At 40.8% G+C, this 23,342-nt stretch overlaps 1 protein-coding gene across 3 annotated transcripts in view; it reads left to right on the forward strand.

Annotated features, from left to right (window-relative positions):
- The first annotated feature begins 1,807 nt into the window (after window positions 1-1,807).
- MAP3K1 (mitogen-activated protein kinase kinase kinase 1) overlaps window positions 1,808-23,342 on the forward strand; it is a 61,423-nt gene continuing 39,888 nt past the window's right edge. The window contains exon 1 of one of the 3 annotated variants that reach the window (XM_033009063.2): window positions 1,808-2,234. In XM_033009063.2, the coding sequence (XP_032864954.1) occupies window positions 2,227-2,234 (8 nt within the window). In that variant the 5' untranslated portion in view covers window positions 1,808-2,226. Of the gene's footprint in view, window positions 2,235-2,849; window positions 3,376-23,342 lie in introns of those variants that run through there. The other 2 variants (XM_042804552.1, XM_042804551.1) reach the window with 2 other exon arrangements.

Here is a 23,342-nt window from a genome sequence, read left to right on the forward strand (position 1 = left end):
TGGGTGTTTTCTTGTTTGCCACTGTGCTGCCCTGGTCAAGGCAGAGTGGAGAAACGCCCGTTTGAAACAATAAGGTGAACATAATGATCATAGTTAAAATGTAATTTATTAGAGTTGGATTTCAGCCAATAATCAGGGGATAAACAGCCCTTATAAGGCATGCCGTGTATTCTTTAATGAGTAAATAGTGAGGTTTTCCCACTTTCCATCTTATCCAAAAGTAACTCAAAACCTTGATAGTGCTTGCCTTACTCAAAAGGCGAAGTTATATCTTTACAGTGATGGTGACAACACCTGTCCACACTTAATTATTTCTTACACTGGTGCCTCCCACTGTCCCTGGATTTTGCCCTGTTCTTAGCTGCTTTCCAGAAAGCATTTCACCTCAGTACACATACATATTCCTCATTACCACATTGCCACTTTGACATTTTGCCTTGAATTTCCCAAGTTTCCTTCTCCTTTAAGCCTTGTTGGAGCCTTGGCACTCTGGGAGAGGTGTCCCGCAGGACTCTGTCAGACTGAAAGGATGTGTATGCACTCTTATCTCCTAGATTTACTTTTATTAGAGATTTGTTTTTTCTTCCCTGTATTCTCTTCTAACCAATTGCTATTCAAAGCTGTATTCCCACTCCATGTGACAAGTATTTAGCAAATTCTTAAAGTTGTTTTCTTCTTCTGTTTAGAATATTTTAAAAGCATAGGGTTGGGTTGGAGTTTGTTTGTTTGTTTGTTTTGTTGATTTGTTTTTTGTTTGTTTTCTGTGAATGAGTTTTTATGTCAGAGAGGAATATATGAAAAGATACAAAAGTACACTGCTTGGATTATTTTTCTACTGAAGATTAGAGAATACTGTGTATGTGCAGGTTACACTGCCAACAACTGGTAATAATTTGAGTTCATTTCAACCATCTGCTTCAGAATTTGCATGAAACTAATCTCATGCTGCTTCTACACATACTTTGCTCTGTTCTTCCCTGCATTTAGTAACATCTCACTTTGACCATAATGTTTGGTTTAGGAATCTTTGAGAAAGCTGTCCCTAATTTATAGTAGAGGCTTTAAATAAGTGTCAAACACTATCTTTGTGAAATTCAGAATTAATTTCTCCTTAAATGTACAACTCCCTGAGTTGTATAAGAGAATATTTAGATGACACGCTTATCACAAAGGTACCCTACTTACCAGGCGACAATGAACGCAACTGACTTTCTCACAGCATCCTTCACAGAAAAAATTTCATAAGGGTAGTTACAGCATGGTATCCTGACAGAGCCCCTAAGCCATTCACTTAGAGTGAACCTGAAGCCATGTGCACACTGATACTATTCTGCAATTATATGGAGTACAGTCTCTTCAGGTTTTTGCTCTTGCAAGTTTAGAGGGAAAGACTTCTTCTAATCTGCTCGTCATATCCTTCTGCAAAGACTCTAAATTTAGGTCAGCATCTGATCATGTATGTAAGGCAAGAAAGAATCTGCCTCTGTTAGGAGAAACTTCTCACTCAACTAGTGCTTCAGATCAAAGCAGTGATCCCAGCAAAGTGACCATACTAACAATCCTTAACAAGATGATTAGTTAATGTTTCACTTGGGGGAATACACAGCAAATTCTGATGAATAAGCTCAAGACATTCAGCCAAATAAAAGTGCTTTGAATTGTGTGACTTCTAATGTATCCAAACTCACACCATCCTGACACCAACCTGGTATGCATAGCAACATTTAGTTTTCCTTTCCTTCTCTCAGACTGCCAGCATTCAAACAGGTGGGCTTGCTTAACGGCAGCAAAACAGCACCTTTCTGCACAGCAACGCACACCCCTCTGTTCTTGCAAAATTTCAAGTCCCTTCCCCTCAGCTCGGAGGTTGAAAGCAAAACCATCCAATTGTGGTCGAGTGGAAATCTAGGCGAGGAGTAAATTTTACTTGGACCTCCCCAAGGTTCGGGTCATGTGATGAGTCTCCTGCCTTTCTTCTCTCTCCCAGTCTCTTGGGAAACAGCCGCAGCGGTGGGTATTATGTGGCAGGCTATCGTCTGAGCTCGATGCGCGGAGGGAAACGGGGGTGCTGCGAGAAGGCGTTAGCGTTTCGAAATAGTTACAGAGATGGGAAAGTATCTGCGGCCGGGTGAAGCGGCGCCGGCCAAGTGAGGGCGGCCCGGAGAAGGACGCGTGAGGGCTGCAGGCGAGGATGCGCATCGAGTTTCGCGCTAACCCCAGAGAGGCATGAGCAGGTAAGCTCGGGCGCAGCCGCGCGTTCCCGGCGGCTCGCGGCAGCGCTACGAGGCACCGCAGGCGTTTTACTTCCCCCTCGCCGAGGCCGGCTCCCGGGGATGGGGGTGGGGGGGGGGACACGTCGCCTGAGGAAGTTTCGGGGGTGCTGGGGAAAAGGGGGGGGGCACACAGACTGGGATACCGCGAGCTGCGGCGGGGGGCGGCGCCAGCCCTTGTTTCGGGAAGGGCTTCCCCGTGCCTCAGCTCCGCGCAGGGCAACTCCCCACGCCCCGGGGGCCGCCGGAGACCCGCCGCCGCTTTCCCACAGGTGGGAAGGGACGCGCGGAGGCGGGGGCGTCGCTCCGGGCCCGGGCGCTGCCCCTGAGGAGCGGGCGCGTCGCGCGGCGGCGGGCGGGGCTCCCTCCCACTGCCGACACCTGCGCGGGGGCGGGCGGGGAGGGGCGGGGCGCCTCGCGGCCCCGCCCCGCCCCGCCGCACCTACAGGCGGCCGCCCCGCCCCGCGCCGCCCGCCGCCACCAATCCGCACCCGCGTCCCGCCCCCCCCCCCTCCGCCCCCCCCCCACCCTGCGCCGTTTGCGCAAGCAGCGCTGTTTCCGCAGCGGGCGGGAGTGCTGGCTCCCCCCCCCGGACCTCGGGAGCCCGATGTGACCCGCCAGAGAAAATGGCGGCGGCGGCGGGGAATCGCACCTCGTCGTCGGGATTATCCTCGGGCAGCGGCGGGGAGGCGGCCGCCGCCGCCGCCTGCGGGAGCTTGAAGGGCGGCGCGGCCGCGGGGAGTGCCGCCGGGAGCGGCGGGGGGCTGCCGAGGGAGGCGGGCGGCGGCTGCCGGGAGCAGCGCTCTGACTGGAGGCGGAAGCAGCTGCGCAAAGTGCGGAGCGTGGAGCTGGACCGGCTGCCCGAGGCGCCCCTCTTCCTCGCCGCCGCCCCGGCCGCCGCCTCCTCCTCCTCCTCCTCCTCCTCGCCGGAGCCCCCCGAGGCACTGCTGCTCCACTACCTGCCCGGGCCGCCGCGCTCCAGCCCCGCCAGCCCGGCTGCCTCCCCCAGCCGCTGCGCCGAGCTGCTGGAGCCGCTGCCGGCGGGGAGCCCGACGGGGACCGACCCCGCCGCGGGGCGGAGGATGGAGCCGTCTCCCCCTGCGAGGTGAGGGGACGGCCGGGAGGCGGGGGGGGGGGGAAGCGTGGGCGGGCGGGCAGGGCTCGACCCCGGGCGGCGGACGGGTGACAGCGGCGGGGCTGCTCCGGCGGGGAGGGCTCCGGGTGCGCCGCGGCGCCCCGTTTCTCCCCCGGCCCCCACCCCACCCCCCCCGCCGCGGGCGCCCGGACGCCGCCTGGCCGCGGGCCGGCAGCGGATGCGGGGGCGGCGGGAGCTGCCCGCGGAGCGCAGGGCTGGGGCGCGGCGAGCAGCCCTCGCCCGACCGCCCCGCCGCCTTCCCCTGCGGCGTGGGGGCACCTGGTGCGTGGGCTGGGGAAGGGCGGCCGCCGGGACGCGCTGCTCCCCCACCTCACCCCCCCCCCCCCCCCCCCGGCCGGCCGCAGCTGTCAGCGGCGCGGGAGCCGGAGGAGCGGGTCGGGCTGCGCGGGAGCGGAGCGGCGGCGGGGGCGGGGGGGTGTTGGCGTGCGGGTTTGCGGGGGTGCTTTTGTGTTTGACTGGGGCCGGAGTGCTGAAAGGCTTTGAAGTGTGAGCTGGGGGTGTCGGCGGGGTCCGGCCGGTGGGGCGAGCGGAGCCCCGGGCCCCCCCGCGGTGCCGGGCAGGACGCGGGCTGCGCCGCGGGCCGGGCGCTCGCCCAGCACCTGAGCGCTTCCTGCGCGGTCCTGGCACTTTGCTGCACAAAATCGAGTCTTTTTTTTTTTTTTTTTTTTTTTTTTTTCCAAAAAGGACTTCTCTAAAGTCTGATGCCGATTTGCAGCATGGTGATATTGCAGAAGTGATTTACTTAATTCTTCGTAAGGAGGGGAAGGAAGGCTTTCAAACGTAATGCCCTCTATTTTTCCAAGAGAAAGTAATTTTGTGGTGCTTTAGTCTAGGTGATACGTTTCAGTGCTTTCATTTAGAGCCCCGGTGTTTTTAGCTCCTACTTTTCCTCCATACCTATTATTTGCTAAGTCTGTTTTCTTGAAGTCTTCTAGAACTGTCTGCATTCTGCCGATTTTACATGTGTAGAAGTATTCAGGATGAAAGCAAACTCGTGCCTGTGGTGAAGCAGTTTAAGTACTTGAGAGCACATTTCGGCTCTACCATGCATTTGCTAGGTCTCACTGGTTTCTGCGTGGGAAGGCACTGCAGTAGTGACGGTGTAATTTTGATGAAGTTGGCAGGGTCATATGGATTTCTTGTAAGGTTCTACATGATGTGGAATGTGTAGTTTAAGGATTTATTAACATCCAAGGACCTACTTTAGTGCTGCCTTACAGTTTGTCTGTCTAATTAAACCTCATAAGAAATCTAGGTCCAGTTTGGGCACATGACTTGTATTATTTTCCATTGTGTCTTGTGTCAGTTAAACCTCAAGGATACTTTTTTACAGGTTGACTTACCTTGGGACTACTATAGCAGTAACTGTTTGTTAGACCATGTCCTGCTTATATGTATTATCAGCAATTCAGATAGGTTTTGGTCTATTTCTAGGGAAGTGTAAAAATTCTTAATACGGTGTGGCTGTAACAGTTAAGAAATGCCGCTGTACTTACAGAAGGATTAGTGGGAAATTTTAGGTGTTGGGGAGGGTGGAAATAATGTATGAATTTTAGCGAGTAACTTGTCTTTTTATGACTCTTAGTACCATCTTTGTCTCTATCAATGAAATTATAATGCACTATCTCATAATATGATTATAATCAGTTTTATGGCTTTCAAGGAAAATGGAGAATCGCTGTCAGAACACATTTAAAACAACTGAGAGTCTCATAGTGACAGCAAGCTGGAGTTAGACTTGATATTAGGGGTTCCGGAAGGTCCGTATATTGATGCTGAAACACTGAGTCCATCCTTGCTAGTTAGTCCCACAGCAGCAATGACAGAGCAGCTGTGGAATTTTTTCCTTTCACTTGGACAATTTTGCTTACTTTTAAGTACCTGCATTTGGACAGGTCAGTGTTTTGAGTGTGTGTACAAGTTAAAACCCTTCTCCTAAATGCCTTTTGGCATTTGACTGGAAACATTAGTAAATCATAGAGAATACTAAATGCCAAGTGCCTTTCTCTTTAGAATTTTACTGAAATAGTCTATTTTGAAATTATAAGTACAGTTGAAAATACATGGCAGCGTTAATGGTGATCGTTCTTCAGAAGTAGCGTATTAATGCTCATGTAGAGTATCTCAGTAATTCTCTATGTTGTGTTACTGGTAAACAGACAAAGTACTAATTTTTCAGACCATATCAAGAATTTAAAACATCTCTTTGCCCTTACTAATAATACTAACTTACTTGTTCTAGCCGAAGGAGGGAGGTTAATTTGTGTGGAGATAACAGCGTATTACACATTAAATTTGTGCATGCAGCTGTTGCCCAGACATTTATTAAGAGATGAACTGAAGGACATAATCTAAATAATGTATTATGTGGAGGTTTTCTGTTCTGTTTTTAAATACAGTATTTGTACTTTCCTGCAAAGATCTACTGTTAGTTAGAAGATACTTTTCTTGCTCCGAAGTGCCCCTATCAGTCTCTTTGGTATTACAGTTACTTTCTTTTTAAATTTTCTGTTTATGCTGGAAGACCTGCATGCATTTCAGAATGAAGCTGAGAAGGGCAGTTGACTCTGCTGTTAAGTCCTAAATGTAAATATTACCTTTTTTCTTTAATCTCTCATGCGTTCTGCTTCTCATGGTGGTAGAGCAAATATTTTCACTAAAAGCTGTGAACATCGTAAGCTATCTTTTTATATTGCTGTAAGAGGAGGAGGGAGTTGTTTTGCTAGGAAATGCAGCTTCAACATAAAGCAGTTCAGACCTCTTATCCCATATCTGTACTGACAGTATATTGATTTGTTTTATATAAAAAGATTCAAACAGTGAGTCCAGTGATAACTGTAATATGATTTATTATAACTTGAGGGAAATCCGTGAAGGCAAAATGTAACTCCTTCTCTGTGACCTTAACAATGTTCTTTTAAAACATTCAGACCCTTTAAGTGATGTTTATTTGTGTCTGAAGTTGGTGTAGGTAACTTATTATATCCTCAAGTACAGGATTAGTTATACTACCATAACTATGTTTTTGTAAAAATGAAAAACAGGAAATGCTGCAATTCATGTCCTCTGCATACAGTAATCACATACTGTGTGACTTATGTGAAAATTGTGTCCGAATTTGAAAATGTATGCTAGATATGGCAGACTTATCAGACAGTTCAGCTGTAAGGCAAACTTCGTATATACTTACTTGTACTGTATTTTCTGCAGTTGTTGTTTGATGCCTGCTAGAGACACCAAAGACACACTGTGAAACTGAAGCTTTGACCGTATGTGCAGACATACTAGTAAAAAGCTTGTCAGCTTTAGGTCTGCTTATCAATTTGTAGCACCTTTGGTGACTTTCAAAGGACAACATGAATGCTTTAACAGAGCCCTAGACTGGACAATGGGGTGGGAGCAGAGGGAGAGCCTGTACAGGGAAAGAGTGTGTGGCCGAGGTTTGATTTGTCCTTTTTTTTTTTTTTTTTTAACTCAAACTACAGTAACTTTCTCTGTTCGTGTTGTCAAAATACAGCTAAGGCAAAAAATACAGCTGATTATTGATCTTGGCTATTCTTAGCTAGGGCAAAATACAATTTTATGTGTTTTAACCAAGCCCATAATACTGGATATTTTTAACTGGCTGCTTAAATAAGCTACCAGTTTTTCTGCTTACAGTTAGAGCTGGATACTACTGTGAGAGAAAATTCACTTCCTACCTCTTCTGTGCTCTGTGGCTTGAGAGTATTTTTGGAAGAGGATCACCCTCTACTGTGTCAGATTTTTATCACTCTTAGTTATTGCAAGTGGTAGGGTTCTGCTTAAATGGTCTGATCTGGTATGGCAGTTTCTTTGTTCCTATGCAAAGTTAAATAGATTGTAACTAACTAATCTGGAGCTTTTTGTCTCATTGGATTTAGTGATAATAAAGGTTTGGTCTCCACTGTCACTCAGTGGAGTCTGAGTACTGCTCAGTGCAATACCTGTGTGCTGTTGTGCCTTACCCAAAGGTCAACCGTGGAGAGTACAAGATTTGAAGATAAGTATTTTCCTTCTGTAGGATGGATTTGAACTTCATGAGATTTTATAGTGTGCTAATGCATTTATTGTTGTTTGGAGTAAAGGTAGCGGTGCAGCTGTGCAAAAGCTTATCCTGGTGCAGGGGAGGATGAGGTGGGATTGGAAATGAGTTGCTGGGTGTGGGGTGACTGTGGGAATGCTTCTGTTGGCTTTTGCTGGCTTCCAGTATTGGTGAAACTTGGCTTAAGCTTGTTTAAAATAAAAATTATACGTTGCCATGTAGCTGTTCTTTAAACAAACTTGTAAAGCTAGTTTTCAGCAGCAGTGATGATAAGAGAAGGGATCTGGTTTGAGTTGTGAGTTTCTAATGTTAATCTTGGTGTTCTCTGAGGATTCTCTGCATAGACCCAAGGGTCGTCTTACTTTACTTTTTATCAGCTCTGCTCTTACTCAAAACTCTAGAATTACAGTTCATTCTTTTGCTTGAGGCAAAGTGGACAGAAAGCCTTTAAGAGGGCTTGTCTCTAGGTGACTTAGGAGAATGTAGTTAAGTGCAAAGTTGCTTTCTATTGCTTCCCTCCCTTTTTATCTTTACCTAGAGGCTGTGTTGCCTGCAAGAGGCTTCTGACTTCCTGTCTCACCACACTGCAGAACTGGAGAATCCTGCTTGGTGGTGAATAGTCTTGATTATTTTTTTTCCTATAAGATATGTTTGAGGCATGGTTTTTTTTGTTGTTGTTGTTTCTTGGTTTGGGGGGATTTTTGGTTTGTTTGGGTTCTGGTTTTTTGTTGTGTGGAGTTTAGTGTGTGTGAATTTTTTTTTTTTTTTTTTTTTTTTTTTTTTTTTGAAAATCAGTTTTGGATCTTGGCTGAAAAATGTCCTGAAAAAACAGCAGCTCTATTTAGTTGATACTTAAGAGTCATTTGAAATAGGTAATTGTTTACCTTCTGTCTGGAAGCTGATGAAACACTTTTCAGATTGTCTTAATAAAAGCTGATGGAGCCATCACTCCCTCTCCATTTTGCTCAGAAACGTCCAATTTTTTGATAGTGCTCAGCACCTGATGATTAAGGATTTGAAGGTGTTTGCAAAAAGTGGGTTTTTTTCCTTTTTGTTAAGCTTAGAATGTCATTGAGTATTCCTGTTTCTCTGCCATGAGATTAAACTGGCATTCCAGTCAGTCTACCTTTGTTTCACATTGTCTCCATGTATTTCTTTTGTGTCCCTGAGGTGTAAACCGTTCACATAATTCATGGAAATCTAACATAATACTGTTTGTTCTCATAACTCTTGTCCTAATATTCTCATTTGTAGTGGCATGGCTGCTAACATTCTGCCAGATGACTTTGATTCTTCCCTAGTATTTATCATCAATAGTTTTCATACTGCTGTTGATACTACAGCTCCTTGTAATTTACCCAGGGTCACTGTGGAAGGTGGGAGTAGACTGCTGGAAAGGTGAGTCGCATCTGCTAGAGCACACTGACATCTTGCCACACCTGACATCTTGTTTTCTGAGCTCTTTCTCATCCTCTTCTTGAGCATTGAGTCATCTTGCTTTTGAGCAAACTGAAATGAGTCTTTGCTCAGCTGTCAGCCATGATGATCAGGTCTTTTGTGAGCTGGTAATTAACTCTCAAAGGTACGCAAATAATGCTCCTTGTCTTTGCCCATGGATATGCATTTCATTTCACTAGCTATTTCTCTCAAATACCCTCTTACACCCTGAGGATTTTTGTATATGTCCTGTATTACTGTCATGCTTGTATCTTCAGGATTGTTCCTTTGGGTTACTGAAAGGGCTTGATGTAAATATTTTTAAGTGTTGAAGGAAAAAAAAAAAAAAAAAAAAAACCAAAACAAAAACAAATTTGTGGTAATACCAAATTGAGAAACAGTTTTGCTTGTTTAAACAAATTACCAGCGTTACCTCCCATTCTACTGCCAATAAATGCCTGCAGAATTATGTTTTAGTAATTATTCATATTCTTTACAAGGGAAGCCTCAAAGCTCAGTGGATAGTAGAGTCTTCCCATTCCCTTCAGTTAACATTTACCTGTTCTGGGTCTGGAGAGACATACAAAATGCAAGTATCTGAAATGTGTGGTGAAACATGCAGTGACCTCCAGTTTGCAGTTCATGTAGGGTTTGAGCTTGTCAGATTAATACACTCTAGAAGACAAGTGTTTGTTTATTGTCATGGTTAAAAAAAAAATATTCTAATTGCTGTAAATTATGACAGTACCTGAATTTCTTGCTGAATATGTGCTTTGAAAATTCATGTGTAGTCAATTTTTTAAGTTTATCAATATTTTACACTTTTTTACTTCCAAGTTTTTGGACTGCAGAGCTGCCAGGTATGATACTAATATTCCTTTAAAATTTCTTCTCTTGTTGCAAGTTTTAACTTTACCACCAGATATGTAATCAGTATCTTAAATATTCCCATAAAATACATAAAATTCCCATAAAGTGCATCTGAAATTTTTGTTATTTCACTAAAGTAAATGCATCTGCAGATGCTTAGCCTATGACTAAAGATTTGTTTGCCTAATGTGAGAAAATATCACAGTTGTGACTAGCACGGAAGCTCACTGAAACAATGCTAAGGTGTTCTTAAAAATTTGGAAAGGATCTCCCATATTAAAGATTCGTATTGCTTATTAATTTTGTTGGATTATTCATGCAAATAAAATGTAAGTGATGACTTCTATAGTAGTATTAACGCTCAGACTTGAAATGGAAATGGGTACAGCTGTTTTTTTACATGGGGGAAAGCTGGATGGAGTTTCTCTTAAAACTGTATTAATATACATAGGTTTATTTTTAAAAAGTTATTTCAGTATCATTCCAGAAAATGAGCTGTCCTGTAAATATAGAACAGACATGATTTTGCTGGGTTTTAAACTAAGTTCTGCATTCATTTGTAATGAACAGCTCAATACAACATGTTCCCTGATCTCTGTAGGCACATTGGATGCCCCAGCCTGTAGGAAGCACCAGGGCACTGGGCTTTCTGTTGGGTTTTCCATGATAATTGTGTTAACTAGTTATTCTGTGCTGCCAAGCACATGCAGTTAGGCTCTTCGCTGCCTACCCTGCAGTAGTGGCTTCTGGCAAGGTCACTTTAACCAACAGAACTAGCTTTCTCTTTGAACCTTCAAGGTTAGGTCCAGGATCTCCTGTGCTGGTATATTCTGCTCCACTCAGGCTTGTTGACACCTTCTTCAGACGTATTCCTAAAATGAATCGAGAGTTCCAGTTTCTTCCCCTGACAAGAATTTACAGTGGGTTGCAACTGCATGTTTCATATCCCGCCCAGAGGCTCTTGGGGAGAAGAGCAGGGGTGCATGGGGAAGAGGTTTTAAAGACATGCGGATTGTTCTCTGTATTTGTTTTAAGCCAGTATTACTGGAAAAGGGAGAAGGAGCTCCCTCCCCATCCTGGCCTTGTGTGCAAGAGAGCATGAAATGAAACTCCTTAAGCCATGCAGGTCTCTGGCAGAGAGCAATGCAGATAGTCTTGAGTGTTGTCATTTTAGACGTGTACTGTGCCAAACTGATACAGAAAAGATTAGATGACTGATCTGTTTGGTTTCTCTCACTGTCAAGATTGACATGCGGACTGACACTCAGACTGCCTTTTTTGTGGGAATAAGGCAGGTAATCCCCATCAGAGAATTGAGTAATAAAATCCTTCGGATTAAACTAAGATGTCTTCCATCTGTGAAAAGTTGTAAGGTGCTTTCATGTTGTAAGGATGTGTTCAGTATTGTAAACCAACATACACTGATATCTTCGGCAAGCTGAGTGAGGAGAATTGTTAACGATTGACAGAGTGTTTGGCTTAGGTGATACAGGGCAATTTAGAATTGCTCCAGTGGTTTATGGTGGTGTAATGCCTGATCATTGCTTTTGGCATCTGTTACAGAACAGCATGCTTCCCTTCAAAATGGTTACTGTTGTCACTCATTTCAGCTATATTGTTGGTAGTGAAGAATTCAATTCTTAAAAAGAAAGCTTTTTCCTTGTATAGGTACTCCAAAGCCAGATGGGCCCAAGTGATTCTTGAGAATGGAAAACAGGGGAGAAAGGGTTAGAAAGCAGCAGATCAGTAAAACAAACAAATGTAAAGTGTTTCCTTGTACCTGGGGTGCTCATAACTTCAGGCCAACCTTTTTTCTGTCCACAAAAAAAGTTGCAGACTGCACTCCTAAATTCTGCTACAAATTACGTTTCTTTTATACAGTGGAAGCTGGACTTCCCTTTCTGAAGGCAAATAAAAATAATCTTTCTAAGGCTTTGAGCTGAAAGTTGCCATATGAGATGTCCATGAGAAAGGTCTTGATGACATCTCATTCAAATGTTTACTGTCTGTACCAAATACATCAGTGTCAGTCACTTTCCTTGGCAGTTGCTCTTGGGATACTCTATATAAGTTTACTAATAACTTCACAAATGTTTGTAAAAACTCTGGCATTTCTCAGAAAGGTACTGTCTTTAACCAAATCTTTCCTCTATTTTCTCTAATTTATATTAAACTAATGAAGCTGTTTAATGTCCATATTTCTAAGCTCATTTGTAGTCTTGAAATTAGTTATTAACATGGAAAATTTTGAAGTATAGATCAGCTCTTTAGAAAGTTACGTGCACGTATGGTAAGAGGAACAGTGCTGCTGTATCTTCAGTTTTGTTTTTTACGCATGTAGTTAAGTTCCAGCATGTTCAGGTACAATGGTAAACCATCTTGTCCTGGTAAATATGCTGAAGTATATAATTCCCCTTAGTACCTCAGCAGAAAATTAGTATGCTCTGCCGTTTGCTTGTTCTGACCTGCTCTGAGCCACATGTTTGTGGCAGCATTTTACAGTTCTGCCACTAGTGAGGATGCTCAGGAAGGCCAAGTGGAGAAGGACAGTTGCTTCAACATTTTTAAATCAGCTATGTATTAATTACATTACTGTATTTTAAAATTGACTGCAAATGGGAATATAGGGTCTAGTGCCAGGGCAGGCCACTTGTACACCCTGGGAATCAAGACTGCAGGGGAGAGCACTGACAGAACTTTAAGGCTTTTGGCTTTCCTTCAGCCCACAGGGTGAACTGCCTAGGAGCTAGCAAGGGGCACTGGTAGGAAATCTACCAGCTTCTACCACGTAGACAGGTTCCTTAGGAGCTTCATCAAAATGGATCTCTGACTCTTTCTGAATTGACAAATTTAAAAGTATTTCTTTCCAGGCAGCAGCTTAGATGTATGCATAAGTATATCCAATGTCTTTAAAGTACTCGCATGTACAAAAGTAGTTGAGACCTAAATAACTGTAAATAGCTGGGACTTAAACAAAAATACAGGTTTTAATCTTGTGAGTGAGCCTCTAGTAAATCCCTTATGCAATGGTAGAGCTTTATAGGCTTTATTGGTATTCTTTGTGAACAAGTGTTCACTTCTTTTGTATCTGTCTCATTTGTGGTATTGGTGATTTAGGCTGAAATAAAGCAAGATTTATCACTGAGCAGGTGGAACTTCTCTAATCTGGGTTTTGTTCAAAACATGAATCCCAGTTCAGAGGAAAATCAGGACCTGAATTACCACTATGCCCACCTTGGAGTTACTTGTCTCATGCAGGGTTCTGAGTGAAGCTTCTCCGCTCATCAACTCTATCAAGCTGCTGGCAGCAGGGCAATGCTAGCATAAAACCTGTTGTACTCACAATGACTATGTAAGTGCTGTGTGTCTTGTTGCCCACAGCTACATAAAACTTGGTATGGGACTCATAAGGATAATGAGGTAGAGCATCTCTGCTTCAGGCACCAGGTCCTTATTGATCTTGGAAGAAGAAGGATGCAAGATCTGGTAGTGTAGTATGTGTTACAAAATGCAAGACCTGGTTCTAACAATCTCCACAGATAAATGTGTATTTCCATTTACTTATGTTTAGCACTCTTGGGTTGCTTCTTCGTAGGTCGTGCTGGTAGTGTTTTAGTACATGCTGATTTGTGAAATACATAAAAATGGTGAGTTCGTAATGATTAAAACTTCAATGGATATAACAGTGAAAGTTGACAAAAAGAATAATAGTATTTTTTTCTCCTTTTTTTTCTTTACTAGACTTAGGACCTTTTTAACTATGAATAGCTATACATAAGGAGCCATAAAATTTTGAAAAAATACTCCGTTTGCTTCTTCTGGGTTATTGGGAAATAATCCAACTCTGTTCCAATGAATGTAAGGGAAAGACCACTGAACAAACTTACCTTTTCCAGTTACCATTGGTACAAAATGTACATTAAGTTTCTCTGATCATAGAGCCAAAAGGGCTACATATCTCCCTGATTTACACAACTAGTAAGTAAGTAAACTGGATAGGAGCAAAGCCAAAAACAGATGGAAGACTGATTTATGCAGTTGCAGCATTTTCAGACCTGTGAAATGTCATCTGTGCAAAGGAGCTCTACCGGTTATACTAGTTGGGAGCAGCTGTGCTCTGTCTCCCCTCTGTGGGGAGAACACAGCTTGTGTTACAGGAACTGGTACCTTAAGGACAGGTTCCTTTTTCCATCAAGTATTTTCAGTTAATCTCTGGAGGAGACACCAGTACCTCTGTATTTCAAAATACTTTCTTGTGCAGCAAACATGATGACAAATAAATTTATGATTTTGTGGAGGCACAAAGCAGGCCTATGGATTTTGCCCTAAAGAAACTTTTAAAACTTTTTTTTGCTCGAAACCACAAATAATTAATGTGGAACCATAAACGCAAAGTTTTCATTATAGTTATAATTGGGCAAGGTTTTGGTGTTTGTCAGTAACAGTCTATCTAGTCTCTCCTCAGGTTTCTTTACTATCACTTTCAAAAAATAAAAAATACTATGCAGAACTTGCTTTTTCCGCCCCCCCTTCTAAGTTCACTTTAGAGAACCAACATCTCACTTTCTCCCCTGAAGGCCCGGTGTCAGATTCATTGCATTTCTGAGCCTGGTTGTGACAAGTCTGCATTTTGATACCTAAAAGGAAATGGGAAATGAGACAATGTGGGTCTAGCACTGTTACTCCCTTTCCATGTTCAAATAAATGGCATGTTTTTATAACTGGGAGGGGATAAAGCTGGCTCTCACAAGGGAAGTGGCTAGTGTAGCTAGTTCTTACCATGGTTACTTTTGATAAGGATTTGTTGGGTTACTGTATACTTATAGATTTTAGTGACTCCAAATAATTAAAGGATTTAAAATGTTTAACTCTTTCAGTTTAACTACACTAGGCCTGCAGAAGCTGCGAATGGGCAGTCAGGATATAATAATTGAGAGCTGTGCTATTCCATATTCATACAGGAGCTTGCTTCTAACTTTGTCTAGGTGTATGGCTGGCTGGCTAATGCTTAACCCAGATGTATTAAGCAAGTAGATGGGAAGGCTGTCTTCTGAAAGTGTTGACCTTCCCTATCTGCGTTGTTCAAAGAGATACAGTTTGGGTCCTGTATCTGAATGTTCACATAGTATTTGTTGTTAGAAATATGACTGAAGCTGACTATGCAAATGCTTTTACTTTTCCAGAATAGGGTTATGTGACTGTGCTCTTCACTGGTCTTGTGCTGGCTGGGCTGAAGTCAGCCTTGTTCCAAATCTGTTGCAAAGGTGCATCTTCCTTCTGACATCTACATGGTCTTGGGGTTCTGTGACCCTAGCTGCACATAGCCTGTCAGTTTAGTGTAGCAATTAATGGGTGACATCAGTCTTCAGCTTTTCAGCTATTTCACAGCCAGGTCACTTCCAGTACCTAGTATAAAATTAACTTTTTGAGAAAAGTATTTCCATAAAGTCCATTAGTAAGTCACAAGGGCATGACTTGTTTCACGCACAGACTTTCCCCCAGCTACAGTTCCACTGGCGTTTCCTGGAAACTATTTTTTTAATTTTGGTCTCATATGTGATGTAGTTTCATAGTGATTTGAAAAGCACTTACATGACTGTTTAAAAAAGTGAGACTGCTTTCTCAGTTATTGTCCCATTTTTGAGAGGCTGCTACTGTGATACAAGTCATCATGGTAAGAAGTAAAATGAATCTGACATCCTTAGTGATCACAAATGTTTGCTTAATCTTTGAATATTTTATTAAAATTTAATAAAGACCTTATCTGTGTGTTAAATACTTTTAAAGTCCCCTTTTCTTAGACATTTTTCTTATAAACATCTTTCAGAATAGCATACTTTCCACTGACCTTAAAATCATATTGCAAATGTGTTTCAGGGATATTAGTTAAACTTGTGAGACATCTATCTGGTCATGCATTGACTTGACACGATTCATATTGTAATCTCTTAATATATGGCAATGCCATTAAACTAGAGCACCTTCCAGAGTTGTAAGAGATGTGGATTTTTTTTCCCCACTTTTTTCATTCTTTCAGAGAAAAACTTAAATGTAGTAGCAAAGTAGAGAAAATGAAATCGTATTATGAATCAGATAGATTCTGGGATAGATTTCTTACTAGGTCATATTAACACAAGTTGTGTTTAACTAAGGTTGAAAGTCCGTTTAGAGGAGTCATAAATCGGCAGGCTGGTCAGGAAGGGAACTATAAACTAGTACAGCTGCCTTGCTGGTCAGACTGCTTGGCAATCACCTGTTTAATTTATTGCTGCTTAATCCTTTTATATGCTGAAGCACAGATGATGAATAAAAGCTTTCCTGATAGCACCTCAGAATTACTTCATATTCAGTTATTGTTACTGATTGTCTTTTGGTGAAGGATACTTCTCTGTAACGACGGGGATATTTTCCCCTTCAAGTTTGTTCACTGAAACCTTGGATTTATTTCCCACATTTTTATGACTGTTTCACTACTAGAGTAGGTATTACTGCTTCAAGTCACAGTCTTAGCCTGTGAAATTTTTGGAGGAAAGCTTTAAAAGGCAGATTTGGCAATTTGATCTTTCCAAATAGGAATGTTTTTGTGTAAAGAACATGTTGCATATTGTTGTTGCATAAAGAAACTCTAAGATGGTTTTGAACAGAAATACACGATTCAGTGAACGATGGTTTAACCTTCCCTTAGACCACTGAAATAAAATGAACTGGAAAAACTCCAAATACCAGTTTAAGAAACACTTGAAAGCACAGATTCACTTAGTGCCTTTGTTATTTTAGGGCATCATGGTGTTCAGAACTTCTGGACAATCTTCTTGAGAAACTGGTAACAAATTGAAGTAAAAACTTGCTGTGAGAATGTATGCATTAGTTTCAGAAACTGCTAAACTGCAGTGCAGAAAGAGTAGCTCAGTTGGTGAATTAGTGCTGTGAAGTGACTGAGGAACTCCCTTCTACTTTAGTCCCAAAGTGAAATGGCAGCACTTGCAAATGATCGGGCTTTTGGACCTTTTCTAAGAGATAAATGGTTTCTCAGCCAGCCTCAAAACTTGTAGTCTGTGTCGTTAGGGATTTGTATCTGACAGTGGGATGTGAAGAGGAAGAGAGTGAGGTCTTGGCTTTACTAAAACTCTGGAGTTGATTCAGTATTGTCATTTATGGACTATTCTACTGGGTTTGCCTTTGTTGTACACATATGCTTCAAGTATTTTCCATTCGTTGTTCTTCACTGCATTAAATGGTAGGGTGAAAGTTAAGGAAAAAATTTCTGTAATTAAGTTCTGTAGTAGGTTTTAGGAGGTGCATTTCTGATTTTGGCTTTTTTCCTGAAAGCACAGATACCCAATGAGTGCTAATTTAAATAAGGCTGTTCTTGTAGGTACAAAATGATGTTTGAAAGCCATCTTTAGAGGATTAAAAAAAATAAAGCACATATTCTTCCTTAATTACATCCGTGTCTAGGTCTAATACTATTGTGTAAAACCTCTTAAATTTTTGAAATATTTTTGAATATTTCTCAAAAATAGACCTCGTCTACTATCAAAGAAGTCCAGCAAAGTACTTATTATTTTCTGGGAGATTTTCTTAAGATTGTAAAATCAGAGAAACTGTAGAATTATGCAATTTGCTTTCATTTTAGATGCACACATCTTAACCTGCAGATTGGTATGAAATTTTCCATCAGATAACCACTTACCTTGCTTTTCATATGTGAGTTAGAAAGGTGACCTAGATACACTGGCATAAAAAACACCATGCAGGATTTGCTATTAAGTGATAAACCTGGAAGCCACTTTTAAAGAGTCATTGTTAAAAAAAGTGGGAAACAAATATGGAAGTTTATAATTTAAACTTGTTCCATAGATTCAATCTAGTATTTACTCCTTTTTTTTTAATCTTTGAAATGTCATATTCCAAATGAAAGGGGAAAAAATTGAAGCACATCTCTTGCTTCCAGATAGCAGCACATTCAATGTCAGCTGGGAAAATTCTGGACCCAGCAGAAGTAACGAGGTCTTTCAGGCCTGCTGTATAGTTTGGTTTCACAAGTGAAATACTGCTGAGTGGTGTGGTTCCAGGTCATGGCAATGAGGAATAGTGTAATAATTATGATAGTATGTCATAACTGCCCATATCAGGGGTTACTTCATAAAAATGCTTGAATAGTGTCAAAAAATCATTGTCATGTCTGTTTTTTAGCACTTCCTGGAAAAACAGTGCTTCAGTCTCCTGTCTCAATTATTTCATTGCCTATTAATAAGCAAGGAGTTTACCAGCAAACTTGGACACATACCTCTGTGGCACAAGTGACAGTTATGAGATACTTTGATGTGTGGAATAAAGTGCCAGGAGAGACTATATAGGTTGGGTTTGGGTTGTTTGGGGGTTTTTTGAGGTGGTGGTGGGGATATAGATGTTGGAAAGATTTAACTTTCTCTGATACTGTTTCAAGACTTTGTTTGTATTTACTTTTTCTTTCAGATTTAGTGGTAATTGTTTGCTTGCTTGCTTAGATAAATTGCCTGACTGATTTGTGGGATTGCCATTAATACCAGCATAGTTCTAATTTCATTTGATCTGGTGGCAAGGTAACAGTATGTTTTAATGTTTTACACTAGAAGTCTTGCTTTTAATGATCAAATCAATTTGTGACGCACTGAAGGGGTATACAGTGGAATATCATCTTATTTACTTACAATTGTTCTAACTGGTATATGACCCCAGAAGAAGATTCAAACAAGTTTTCAAACAATAGCTAATGTTTTCTTTAACGTGCCACTTGCAACTAGATGTGAATATACGTGAATGACACAAGATTTCTTTTGCTGTAAAGAGAATAGTTTTGTAAGAGAATAATTTACATTTTGTGAACTGTAAAACAGCTCTCCCTAAACCAAAACAATCCGAGTTTGTTGCTCTTGGATGAACTTTTAAAAATACTGCTTTAAAAGTCTTCAGAGATAAATTGCAGGTAACTAGTGCCTTGTACTTTTTTCTTAGCTTACCTCATGCAGCTGAAACTGTAGTGGATGGTGAGTTTACTGTGGACTTGGTGCAAAGTAACTGTATGTTTACTGCAAAGAACAGGGTCCCAGTGAGTGTATTCTCCAGTGCAAGGAAATGAAGTCCTGATCTCCAGCAAAATGCTTCCTGTTGTGTTCTTAATGGCTCTATCATAGTAAATTGTTTGTTACATAAACAAGTCGTCTAAGGAGAAGCTGAATTGCAACTGATCATATAGTGTAGTAAAATACAGTTCTGTGTTGATTATTAAGTTTGTTTAACTAAAATGTAATTTAAGTTAACTCTGTACTGTGCTATTCATAACAATTCAGTGAAAAAGTCACATAAGACTGTTTGTTACACACACATTTCCCTAACTGTTGAAACAAACAACTGTATTTCTACATTGTCCAGCCATTTTGGTTTTTTGAATGTAATGATACATAGAAATGGAATTACTTCATAAAACATGCTTGGATGTTAGAACAGCACTTGGAAAAAAACCTTCTGTTTTCCAGATTTCTGCCTTTCTTGAATGGAGTTTCACAGGGATTTTTGTGTGCTGCAGCAAGAGAGAGAGGGTTTTTTCTTAGCCACATAAGAGAAACTGAAAGCATGCAGCTGACTTCTGCAAAATATTTTTTTCATTCCCCGATTCTGCAAGGGAAGGAGTCCTTATGAAGCCACCTTTAACTTCCATTAGTAACTGTCTTTGTCTTCATGCCATCTGGGGTATGGCAAGTGTAACTTTAATATGTGCACTGAAATTTCTGTTCTTTTTGTATTTACTTCAGAGAGAGCATGAGAATGCATCTTTCTTGACCAACTGTCTAGGTCTTGAGAAGAGATTGCTTTTTTTGTTGTTGATGCCTTGAGGTTGTTTTTTGTTTCTGCTTATCTTTAATTCGGCTGTCAGCTTTTCTTCATAGGTGAAGTACCATTTTCACCATGCTAATGAAACACTGTCAACATACAGATACAGTAATCTGTTCCTATTTGCCTGTTAAATGTTGAAAAAAGTGACAGTCATTTTGATAGTTTTCCAAAGCAGGAAATTAGAGACGACTTATGCTTTGTCAGAAATTTCAATGCCTAGAGCAGGAAGAACTGCTGAGATCCCTAAGAACATGTTCCAAGATACAAACACACAGTTTCTGTTTTAGCTTCACTGTTTGTTAGGAAACAGATTTAACGGAACACTTTTCCTTTGGAGTTTTTTTGTTTGGTTGGTTGGTTTGGTTTTTTTTTTTTTTTGATAGTTTTTAGTAATTGATAATCATCTTCTGATTTGTTTACATAGGATTCACATGTAATTTTCTAACAAAACATGGTTCAATCAGACAGTCCTTCTAAGAATTCATTGCTAGTATAGTTACTCCAGAGAAAGCCTTCATGAAATGGAACTTACCTGTCTTCCTCTCCTTTTCTGGGCTGTATGTATCTCACAACACTGACAGATGCGTTGGTTGAATGTCTGCTTGCATGGACAGCTTCTTTTAAAGTTTTAACATAAACCATAGTTGTTCAGTTGCTCCTTCTTCCCTCCCCAAAAGGTCAAATAGGTTACTTGGGATTTTCTGTCTTGCCAGTTTGATTCGAGTGAAACTTACTCATTGAATACAGAAAGCATTTTATGTCAACATTGGATATTTCTTTGCTACCTCATCCATCTGTCTTCCTAAAGGTGAAAGAAGTTTTAAGGAGAGCTAAGGTAGTAGATTACATATATTGCTAGAAAATGCTATCTGTGTAACTCATGGTAATGTATGTTGGAGCCTGTTATTCTCTGCATTAGGAGAATTATTTGGGTTTTGTAGTTTAAATACAGTTATCAGTAATGATATTTTTGGTGTGAGATTTTTCTGAACATTGAAACACTGGGATTTCTTATCATTCCTGTGTATTAGTGCTCAGTGTGTTATATAATCAAGGACATACAATTTCTTCTACCTAGAGGAGTCAAAGACCTTAAGATAAACTTACTCAAAGCAACAATAAGGAAAGCAAGGACTACTTTGTGGAATATTCAGTTTTCTCAATACACTGAGAGTACCTGAATACCCTCCTCATTTTTAACTTACCTACAGGAACAAAATTGATGATTACGACTTTTTAAAACTTGCCTTGGAACTTTAAAAGAAGTGGGGGGGACCTCAAGGTGAGTGTGTGTGTTTGTCTTTATGGGAATTTTTTTTTAAGTTACTGTGTTCACATGTCTTTGATTTTTCTGTTTTCTAACAGTGAGTTTTGTTCCTTGACCTACATTTGTACACAAACGTGGCATATAAATTGTAATAAACAATGTGCAATTACCTCTAACATGTATCTAACAACTTTCTGTACTACAGTTAATTTCAGCTGTCATCTTGCCTTTTAATTTTTAGTATGTGGTGTGCTGAGTAAACATTTTTTTTTTCATGAGGTCGGCTCAACTTTTAAACATCTCAGGTCATTTCATGTGACATGCCTTTGGTTTCTAGAGTACAATCTACATATAAAACAGCAGATAAAAGCTTAGAGCAGATCAGAAACCCATTGGGCAAATTTGTGCAGAGCCAACCTCCTCTGATTCTTCCCTGAAGCCACACATTGCTGGTAAAAGTGGGGAAGAATCTAGGGGAAGGGGTTGCTCAGAGGTCGTTCCTGTAGTTTTGCCACAGCTTGCACAGGTAGTTTCTGTTTGACGTGGAATACTGTGCTAAGTAGACTTCTGCTTTGCTCTCGTAAAGATGCTCTTATGGGAGATCCTGTGGAGTGAGAGCCTGTACAGCTGGGAGCCTTGTGAATGCCTGTAAGCTTTATTCCTGTATTTTTCTTCTAGTCATACTTCCATGCTTCATTTCTATCCTGAAAACAGCTTTTTGTTCCTACCATAAGTAGGAAACAGAGGAAGTAGTTATTTTTGGGGAATAACTTCTTGAAGAGAAAAACAAAAAAAGTAGTATTAATTGCTTTCAGAGTGTTAAGCTTTCCAGTACATCTAATGTCATGGCTGCAGGTCATAACCCCAGCTATCTTGCTGAGTAAATTCAGGTTGAAGGAGAATAAGCTTCAGATTTTGAGGGCTCTGGTTCCTACTTCCGCAGCTTCATTTTAATAATCTTTCTTCATCCTATGGAATTGTAGTCTCTGGTGTGGTAAATTTAATTGCTGCATGTGGAGCATCTTCTCTAAAGGAGTAAATATGTATCACAGTGCATGTGTACTGTAAAAAAGACCTTACTGTTATGTCTTAAAAGACTAACTGAAGCTTGCTCATCAGAAATACCATCCTGTCTGTTTTCCTGGGAAATTGTGGCAGGATGATGTTATGAATTGGTTTGGAGGTCAAATCAAATTCAGCAGTTTTCCATTTTCTTCTCTCCACCTTCAAGTTTCAAAATGTGTGGTATTGTTTTCTGGATTTTGTTTGGGTGGGTGTTTTTTTTTGTTTTGTTTTGTTTTTTTAGTTTTTTTTTTTTTGTTTTTTTTTTTTTTTTAAATCTAATCCACATCAATAAGGAGGATTAGAAATGAATAATCAAGGTGGGGAGCAGGAACTCCTCAAGCTGACGTTGCTGCTGGGAAGATGGTATATGGAACTGTTTCAACAGGTTACCTTCCCAAGTTAGTAGTTTATGGCCTCTTCTTCCTCTATAGTGGTATATGTAGCTGTTTATTCAGAGCCGAGGTATTTAAATTACCTAATGTATTTCTAGGCTTGTTACCACTCTAGTTCTAATGTTAGTACTTGATCTAAGAGTATTTTAGCAGCAAATTCAATATTCTACTTGCATATAAATATTTTATGGACTCTTTGGTGTTTATTATTTTTTTTAAATACTGAGTGTATTTTTTCATGCTTAAAAGCATCTTGATCTATAAAACTTAAGTGTTTATGGCTGAGATTTAAATCCATAACAAACTGAAAAACTTTGTTCCCACAGCAGCAGTACCTTGGCTTTTATTTAATGGAAGTAGAATGACAGATGGGGGAGTAATAAGAAATGAAGTTTGCATGTCTTGCTTAAGTGGGTTTGCTTTCAGATGAATACTCTGGAAAATGGTTTCAACTTTTCTGCTTTTCATTACTCATAAATTTTTGAAAGCTGCTTAGTAAAGAAACAAAAAACTTGCAATTTTTACTTTTTCTATGTTTTCCCATGGAATAATTTTTCAGTAATCTCTCTGAACATCCAGTGTTACAGATGTTCTATGTGACCTTCAGTTTGATAGCATTACCTGGGATTCAGTTCAGCTTTTTTTAAAGACAGCATTATAATGCTAAAATAACTTAATATCTCTGTCATAGAGTGCTAGTAGATTGGAAGGTTTAGATCTTGGTTGCAGCCTGCTGTGAGCTGATTTATGTTGCAAAAATGCAGTACTTATGATTTTTTCCTGTTTTATGATCTAGTTCAACTCTGGCCTATAGAGTAGTCTTTACCTGTTGAATTTCCCTTTTGTTTTATGAATACATCCTTATTAAAATCCTAAATATTAAAAATAAAATTGTCAGCTTTAGTTGGGTTTTTGGGAGGGAGTGTGATTGAGTTAAAATAGAATA

The sequence above is a fragment of the Tyto alba genome, unplaced genomic scaffold (genome assembly GCF_018691265.1).
Source record: "Tyto alba isolate M040663 unplaced genomic scaffold, T.alba_DEE_v4.0 Super-Scaffold_42, whole genome shotgun sequence".
Taxonomy (NCBI): Eukaryota; Metazoa; Chordata; class Aves; order Strigiformes; family Tytonidae; genus Tyto; species Tyto alba.